Source organism: Musa acuminata, chromosome BXJ3-6, assembly GCF_036884655.1.
Source record: "Musa acuminata AAA Group cultivar baxijiao chromosome BXJ3-6, Cavendish_Baxijiao_AAA, whole genome shotgun sequence".
In the NCBI taxonomy this organism is placed as follows: Eukaryota; Viridiplantae; Streptophyta; class Magnoliopsida; order Zingiberales; family Musaceae; genus Musa; species Musa acuminata.
The window spans coordinates 16,828,038-16,837,638 of record NC_088354.1 but is presented as its reverse complement, the minus strand read 5'-3'; the positions used below and the strand labels follow the sequence as shown (position 1 = coordinate 16,837,638).

General features: G+C 39.6%; 2 protein-coding genes across 2 annotated transcripts; both read left to right on the top strand.

Moving 5' to 3' along the window:
• Positions 1 to 567: 567 nt before the first annotated feature.
• On the top strand, positions 568 to 1,127 carry LOC135641390 (TPD1 protein homolog 1-like). Its single transcript, XM_065156746.1, has 2 exons — positions 568 to 628; positions 715 to 1,127. The coding sequence occupies exons 1-2, from the start codon at positions 568 to 570 to the stop codon at positions 1,125 to 1,127; spliced, it is 474 nt and encodes a 157-aa protein (XP_065012818.1).
• Positions 1,128 to 7,665: 6,538 nt separating this feature from the next.
• LOC135641389 (TPD1 protein homolog 1-like) lies at positions 7,666 to 8,225 on the top strand. The gene is made up of 2 exons (XM_065156745.1): positions 7,666 to 7,726; positions 7,813 to 8,225. Exons 1-2 carry the CDS (start codon positions 7,666 to 7,668, stop codon positions 8,223 to 8,225), a joined length of 474 nt encoding a protein of 157 aa, XP_065012817.1.
• The last annotated feature ends 1,376 nt before the right edge of the window (positions 8,226 to 9,601 follow it).

Below are 9,601 nucleotides of genomic sequence, written 5' to 3'. Positions count from 1 at the left end.
ATCGTAGACTGCGTTCAATTAGCTGTTTGCTCTCCAATTGGGCACGGCAATCACTCATTCTTAAGGCCAAAGAATCGAACAAAAAAAGGAGGCCAGCTATCCATTCCTAGTTCAACTATAGTTGGAAGGGGGTAATTATTGTTATTTGAGGCCTTTATGGTAGATTAAGTCAAGAGGCATCGGAGGCGATAATTTACCCAATCAGAGATGTGATGGACAAGTTTTTCCTCTTCACTCTTGCTTTATTTTATTTGCGATCGGTTGGACTAAATTATGGAAATGTTGATCGAATTACTCACCCAAAAATTTAATTAAGATATTTTCCTTTTTTAAATTGATAATTTATTTATTTACCTATTATAATTACATCTCTAAGGAAAGGGTGTGATGATTTTCTATTTCCTCCGTTGAAACATTACGTGCAGTTCAAATCAAGTAGATATTGCCCATTATGCTTGTTTTTCTATGTTATTACTCACATTTAAATACTTCCTTCACATACTACACATTTATACGAACGAAGGATCAAGAGGAAGAAGAAGAAGAAGAAGCTAAGGGTTAGGGTGCATGTCGCCGGAGCAGCTGAGGATGAGAACTGTTATAGCGCTAATCCTTCTGCTTACCTTCGGTACGCGTGAAACCAAACATTAGAATCACACGTACTCAAATCCCTATATACTTATTTAGATTATGATACATATTTTCTTGTATCAGGTACAACCTTGATGTGTGTTAGTGGTTTGCGTGCAACGGTGACGTCTTCGTCCTCCTCCTCTTCCTCCAAATCGACAAATCGGATAGGAAACCAGTGCAGCATGGATGACATCGTGTTGCACCAAGACGCGACGCCGCCGCTGCCCAGTGGGATCCCAACGTACACGGTGAATGTGCAGAATCTTTGCCCGTTGAAAGACGGGTGTGCCATGGGCCAAATCCACCTAAGCTGCGGCAAGTTTAGCAGCGCTCGCCAAATCAACCCCAGCATCTTCCGCCGCCTCAGCATCAACGACTGCCTCCTCAACGACGGCCGCCCCCTCCGCCCGGGCGAAACCATCTCTTTCCAGTACGCCAACTCCTTCTCTTACCCCATGGCTGTTTCCAGCGCCACCTGCGTCCCCTCAGCCTAAACCTCTACCTTCACCTGCTTTCATTACCAGACACTCAATTTTGGAGTTATTGTTGGTAGATATGGCTGAAATATACGCTTTTAATTTCCGCTTCTTTGATAGTGCACTAACGCACCTTTTGCTGTGGTGAGTGGTCAGAGCAAGTGCGTCCTTCGCTGGATGACAGCATTGAGAGCATTGTTTTACGATGGGAAGATCATTAAACACGTCCAATTCAAAGCAGAATATTTAAAGGACATCGTAATTGGAACTAAAATTAGAGTAGTCAAGAAATATTATTGCACTTGTCCTTCCGATTCCAGCTTCTTCGTTTTAGTGCATTTTAATTCTAATGATACACTGAGCGAGCAAGCTTTGAATCATCAACACCGTCTGAAGTACTTAAGGATGTGTGAATTTGAAGATCTTACATGAAGCTTCTGAGATGAGCAGGTTAGGTAGTAACCCATCTGGTCAAGTGAAGCTTCAGCTGCCTCAAAGACACGATGTGATTAGAATGCACAGTTGTTGTCAACTTAAGGTCGATTTGAGGACATTTAGAAGATGAGACCATGTTAAAGATATCTCGAATATTCAATCAACATGAAATAGTTATCTTAGGGCATAGTCAAGTTAGGGCAAGATCTAGCTTTAGGCATACATTTCACAAGGTGGTTGTCTATTCCTTGCAATTGTTCGTGCAAGGTCGGACTCATCACTTGAAGTGTGCTTCATGTTAAGGTAGAGGTTAAGGTAAAATTAAATTGGCTTCTTGTGGAAGCAGTTGCAGCACCAGGTCGGTTGGTTGAATGACCTACTTGGAATTGGAGTTCCTTGTAACCTTCAGAATCGTAGACGCATGTATATCATATCCCACTTCATGCAAAAGACTGTGTCAAGTTTATCTAACAAAACTCCTCCATCGATCATGGTAGTATGAATCTATAGGTATTTAAAACCTGTAAGTATCTGTTTAATAAGTTTGGAATGAAAACATATCTTAGAAAATTGTTTTATATATTGTTGTTCTTATAACCATTGGTTAGTTAATAAGGGAATATTTCATTTAGATGATCTACTAATGTAAAGTTCTTCATCAACTCCGATCCATTGACATGAGATGTCCAATAGGTGCTAATTTAATTTCATATGTCAAGTCTCAATTAGCCAAAAATAATAGATTTTTCGCCAATTGATTTTGTAAATCTTTGATAGAAAATTAAGGGATTGAAGATGTCATTCAAACAAGGAAGATTTCATGAATGGAACCTAGACAATCATGGGAGGCTTCGAAGTTAATCCAATATTAGATTTTTGTTTAAGAATGAAATCCTTTTACTATTGTCCATATTTGGTTCCTCCTTTGGAATCTAATCACATCCAAGATCTAATCAAATATGATGAACTGAGACAGTATTTTGTAAATACATAGTCACCAATGGGAACCAGAGTCTCACTAAGCTAGCTAATTTACCCAATGTTCAATTAAATTGACCCTTATAAATACCTCGATGGAGAGGGAAATAGAGATTGAAACCCATTTAGTCTCTAGCGTGCATGCTTCTTGACCATGATCAATCCTTTCCCGAGCACCTTAAAGGTTTGGTCTTCACTCGAAATCCTCTATTTTTTCTTGTTTGAAGTTTCTTATGGTAGTTATCTCAACTTTGTGAGCTCGGATTGGAGGCATGGAGATTGTGGGTGTTGAAAACTTTTAAATCGATAATAATGAGTTTACATCAAACTAATCGTATGGTTCCTACTAACACTAACCATGTGCCATAGTCCATTCTTTTATTCTTGAACAATTTAGCATGCATAAAACAAGTTCAGATGCCCCTTTTCTCTAAAAAGTGATAATAGTATTTTACCCTATCACCAAACTTCTTGCATTTGTAACGTTAAGCTTTTCTTTTGTTACAATGATTCTTCTCTTTATGATTATTTGTGTTACATATTTTTCATCCTCTCTGTGGTCTTTATCTATTGAAATTTTATTATCATTTATTTTCTATCTTCATTTTGATGAACCTCTATTTCTCCGAAGGAATTCACTTAAGTTACTCTCTTATTCTTTGTGATTGGTTGTTTGATTTACCCTTTATGTTTTTGGAACCAATAAATTTTTTATTAAAATATAATCTCCATAGTTTTATTTTGAAAGTTAGATCAACCCTTATTAGAGATTTGAACCCAAATCAGAGAGCTTAATTGTACGCTCGCTTGTTCGAGCCTTTCAGAACAAGTTCGGCACGACCCCCATCCGAGGTTGCATAGCCATCCATGAATAATGTCCATGCTGGTGGGATATAGTTGTTGATCTCAAGCAAAGGGTGAGATAGTTCCAAAATAAAGTCCAATAACCCCTGTGCCTTTATTGCAGTCCTCGAAACATATCAGATTTCAAACTCATCCAACTCTACTACCACCTCAATAGTCAACCCGAGACATCAAACGGAAAGAGGACCTATCTGAGTGATTGGTCGGTATTCGCTTACACAGCATGCACTTGAAAATAGGAAAGAAGCTTCTTTACCACCTAGGTGGCAATGGGGTAAAGGCTTAGAGTTTCATCCGAGGTTGAGGAAGTGAGATGTGGCAATTAGGCAAGGTGGACTTTTAGCCTTTCAAAAGCCTCACGATACTCTTCTATCCGTACGAAGTCCTTTAGATTCTTTAATGCCTGAAAAAAAGGCAAATGCCTATCACCCGATTGGGATAAGAATCGGCTAAGCACTGTTATTCACCCTATTAACTATTGGACTTCCCTTACTGACCGAGGTGGTGGCACATCTCCAATATGGCTTTCACATTCTTGGGGTTTATATTTATTCCCCTTTGGTGCATAATAAATCTGAGGAACTTTCCCAAGTTGACTCCGGAAGCACATTTAGTTAGATTGTGGCACATGTTGAAGTTCTTTGGGACTTAAACTGTTTCCGTTAAGTCTGTCAAATTCAATTCGATTGTCCAACTTTTTACTCTCATGTCAACTACATACACTTCAATGTTTCTTCCGATCTTGTGTTTTAATATCTTATTCACCATTCTTTGGTACATCACCTCCACATTTTTTAACCTGAATAGCATGACTCGGAAGCAAAATATGTCTCATTCGGTGAAAAAAAAGTGTGTTAAGGATCCTCTCATGCCATAATGATTTGATTATAAATTGAGAATGCTTCCATAAAAATGGGGAGCTTATGACTAGAGGTAGAATTAACAACCTAATCAATCTAAGGAAGTGGATAGCTATCATTTGGATATGCTTCGTTGAAATTGGTACAATCAACACACATCCTCAAATTTTTATTGGACGTTTGAATGAGTATAACATTGGCAAACCATTGGGGGTTCTGCATCTCAATAATAAATCGAACTCCTGATAACTTATCTACCTCATCAGTAATTAACTACTAGTGGTTGGGAGCAAACTTCTAAGGCCTTTGCTTCACTAACTTGCCATCGAAATAATGTTCAAGTGATGTTGAACTACGTTGGGGTCGATTCCTAACATGCCTCTCAGTGATCACGTAAATACCTTGGTGTTCTCCCAAAGAAAGTTGATGAGTTGCACTTGTCTCTCTTTAGGAAGTGTCATTTCAACCTTGACAACTCGATCAATTCTAGCCTTGTCTAGGGCAGCCTCAATCAGCGGCTCCATCGGTAGAACTAGCACGACTCCAGCGGATCAATTCTAGCCTTGTCTAGCCATTAAAAACTTCAAGACCTTATGATGGGGTTCAGGCCCTCTCATCTCTTTTACTCATTAGTGAAAAGCCACCAGTAATGATACCAAAGGTACTTTTGAGGACTAATCAATATATTGCTACCAAGACAATGGTCTCTAGTAAGCGTGAGGAGTTAGGCAAGATGCCAAAGTTGGAGGAACTATAATCCACTATAACCCAGAGGTCACCATGGCAAAAGAGGAACGAATGACCCAAGTTATCTCACCCAAGGTATGAGCTAACCCCTGTAAATTTGTTTAGAACTTAAGTTTTTCTATAGATAAAAGAGAAAGGGCTCTTAAAAGACTCTCTCCCAAAGAAGACTCCATTAGCGAAAAGATATGGTTTCAAATACTGCGAGTTCCATCGAGATTATGACCATGCCATGGAGGATTGTTGTAACTTGAAAAATCATATATTGACAAATTTATATGCCAGGGACACTATGATCGGTTCATCCAAAAATGTTGGAATCCCACACCCCGGCTTTAGGAGTCATGAAGAGATAGATTGACATCATCATTGGTAGACCTGCCTTAGTGCGAGATAGCTCCTCAAGTTGTAAAGCTTATGTCTATGCCACAATTGAAAAGATCCTAAGGATAAAGGGTGACCTTGAGATAAACTTCAAGAAGGAAGAGATAGAGAACCTTGACCTAAACCTTGATGATGCCTCAATAGTTTCAATAAAGATAATCAATGCTTTGGTGAATAGGATCATGATCAACACATGTAGCTCTACCGATATCCTCGACTTTGATGCTTTCCAAAAACTCGGGTTCTCGACGAATAACCATAACCCTATGTTTTCTTCATTTATGGGATTCATGAGCGATTTTATCTCCCCTCTTAGGACCATGAACCTGCATGTCTTATTCAGAGATGAGTATTACTCCAAAATAATGCTAGCTAGATTCCTGGTGGTGGATATCTATTTAGCATACAATGCAATCATAGGTCATTCCATGCCGAATAGACTAAGGGCAATGGTGTCGACCTACCACATGTGGTGTCGACCTACCACATAGGTCATGATTGACATAGGTAGCTCAATCGATATCCTCTACTTTGATGCTTTCTAAAACTCAAGCTCTCGACTAACAACTAAACTTCTCTGACTTCTTTACTAACAAAATTTATGAGTGATTCTCTCTCCCACCATAGGACCGTGAATCTGCATGTCATATTCGAAGATGAGCATTATTCCAAAACAATGTTGGCTATATTTATGGTGGTAGATATCCCCTCAATATACAACGCAATCATAGACCGAACCACATTAAATAGCCTAAGGGTGGTGGTGTCAATCTTTAACATAGTAATGAAGTTTTTAATGGGAATTGGAATTGGGGAGCTAAGAAGTAACCCAAGGGAGTCGTGCTAGTTCTACCTGACGGTGATCTCTCATCTCTTTTACTCATTAGTGAAAAGAGATGAGAGATGAGAGTTGATGGGCAAGAGTTCTTGTAATATCGGCCCCTTCTTCTAGTGCCAAAATGATGAGGGAAGATGTAGTTGGTATCCCAATCAACCCGACATGGTCTGGACCCGTATGCATAGGTTTGCCCAAAGTATCTTAAGGTGGAAACACCAAGATCCAGTAGTGCCACCTATATGAAGACCGAGATCTAAAGAGGTCTTGATCCGGTCCCTCTGAAGCGCAAGTTAGTAATCCAAGGGGTATGAGTATAGACATGAGTAGTCAGAAAAGGTAAGCCCCAATTTCATTTTAGTAGGAACGAGCTTTTATAACTAATCGTAAAGGGATAATATATTTTTATGAAATATTCTATGAGGAGGTAGTCTTTAACCGCCTCTAATAGCCTCCCTATGGCCTTTTGTCCACGTGGGCCACAAGGGAGGGTGCGTAAACCATAATTATCTATTTTGAACCATTGCCTATGTGGACAGAGGGTGACCTTGTCTTCTCCTTCGATCGTGGACACCATATGGTGGTCGCATGTTGGATGACGATTAGCTGATGGTATACTCTTTTTCACTAATGACAATGAGAGCACTCTCAGGAAAGACGCGGGAGGCAAGGTCCATGGTGACGAGGAAGGCATTGTGGAGAATTAGGTTGCTGCGCACCTCTTTAGCATCCCTTATCTCCCCCTTCCATTCTCTCTTTTGCCTTTCTCCAAACTTGTGATCGACTCACCGGCAATAAGAAGTAGCCTTGTGAATATTTCATGACAACTCAAGGATGAGTTTTTTTTGCAAAAGGTAAGAACACCTTCAGTATCAAGGGTCACAGATCGACCGTAGACTGCGTTCAATTAGCTGTTTGCTCTCCAATTGGGCACGGCAATCACTCATTCTTAAGGCCAAAGAATCGAACAAAAAAAGTAGGCCAGCTATCCATTCCTAATTCAACTATAGTTGGAAGGGGGTAATTATTGTTATTTAAGGCCTTTATGGTAGATTAAGTCAAGAGGCATCGGAGGCGATAATTTACCCAATCAGAGATGTGATGGACAAGTTTTTCCTCTTCACTCTTGCTTTATTTTATTTGCGATCGGTTGGACTAAATTATGGAAATGTTGATCAAATTACTCACCCAAAAATTTAATTAAGATATTTTCCTTTTTTAAATTGATAATTTATTTATTTACCTATTATAATTACATCTCTAAGGAAAGGGTGTGATGATTTTCTATTTCCTCCGTTGAAACATTACGTGCAGTTCAAATCAAGTAGATATTGCCCATTATGCTTGTTTTTCTATGTTATTACTCACATTTAAATACTTCCTTCACATACTACACATTTATACGAACGAAGGATCAAGAGGAAGAAGAAGAAGAAGAAGCTAAGGGTTAGGGTGCATGTCGCCGGAGCAGCTGAGGATGAGAACTGTTATAGCGCTAATCCTTCTGCTTACCTTCGGTACGCGTGAAACCAAACATTAGAATCACACGTACTCAAATCCCTATATACTTATTTAGATTATGATACATATTTTCTTGTATCAGGTACAACCTTGATGTGTGTTAGTGGTTTGCGTGCAACGGTGACGTCTTCGTCCTCCTCCTCTTCCTCCAAATCGACAAATCGGATAGGAAACCAGTGCAGCATGGATGACATCGTGTTGCACCAAGACGCGACGCCGCCGCTGCCCAGTGGGATCCCAACGTACACGGTGAATGTGCAGAATCTTTGCCCGTTGAAAGACGGGTGTGCCATGGGCCAAATCCACCTAAGCTGCGGCAAGTTTAGCAGCGCTCGCCAAATCAACCCCAGCATCTTCCGCCGCCTCAGCATCAACGACTGCCTCCTCAACGACGGCCGCCCCCTCCGCCCGGGCGAAACCATCTCTTTCCAGTACGCCAACTCCTTCTCTTACCCCATGGCTGTTTCCAGCGCCACCTGCGTCCCCTCAGCCTAAACCTCTACCTTCACCTGCTTTCATTACCAGACACTCAATTTTGGAGTTATTGTTGGTAGATATGGCTGAAATATACGCTTTTAATTTCCGCTTCTTTGATAGTGCACTAACGCACCTTTTGCTGTGGTGAGTGGTCAGAGCAAGTGCGTCCTTCGCTGGATGACAGCATTGAGAGCATTGTTTTACGATGGGAAGATCATTAAACACGTCCAATTCAAAGCAGAATATTTAAAGGACATCGTAATTGGAACTAAAATTAGAGTAGTCAAGAAATATTATTGCACTTGTCCTTCCGATTCCAGCTTCTTCGTTTTAGTGCATTTTAATTCTAATGATACACTGAGCGAGCAAGCTTTGAATCATCAACACCGTCTGAAGTACTTAAGGATGTGTGAATTTGAAGATCTTACATGAAGCTTCTGAGATGAGCAGGTTAGGTAGTAACCCATCTGGTCAAGTGAAGCTTCAGCTGCCTCAAAGACACGATGTGATTAGAATGCACAGTTGTTGTCAACTTAAGGTCGATTTGAGGACATTTAGAAGATGAGACCATGTTAAAGATATCTCGAATATTCAATCAACATGAAATAGTTATCTTAGGGCATCGTCAAGTTAGAGCAAGATCTAGCTTTAGGCATACATTTCACAAGGTGGTTGTCTATTCCTTGCAATTGTTCGTGCAAGGTCGGACTCATCACTTGAAGTGTGCTTCATGTTAAGGTAGAGGTTAAGGTAAAATTAAATTGGCTTCTTGTGGAAGCAGTTGCAGAACCAGGTCGGTTGGTTGAATGACCTACTTGGAATTGGAGTTCCTTGTAACCTTCAGAATCGTAGACGCATGTATATCATATCCCACTTCATGCAAAAGACTGTGTCAAGTTTATCTAACAAAACTCCTCCATCGATCATGGTAGTATGAATCTATAGGTATTTAAAACCTGTAAGTATCTGTTTAATAAGTTTGGAATGAAAACATATCTTAGAAAATTGTTTTATATATTGTTGTTCTTATAACCATTGGTTAGTTAATAAGGGAATATTTCCTTTAGATGATCCACTAATGTATCATGCATAAGAAGTTCTTCATCAACTCCGATCCATTGACATGAGATGTCTTATAGGTGCTAATTTAATTTCATATGTCAAGTCTCAATTAGCCAAAAATAATAGATTTTTCGCCAATTGATTTTGTAAATCTTTGATAGAAAATTAAGGGATTGAAGATGTCATTCAAACAAGGAAGATTTCATTAATGGAACCTAGACAATCATGGGAGGCTTCGAAGTTAATCCAATATTAGATTTTTGTTTAAGAATGAAATCCTTTTACTATTATTGTCCATATTTGGTTCCTCCTTTGGAATCTAATCACATCCA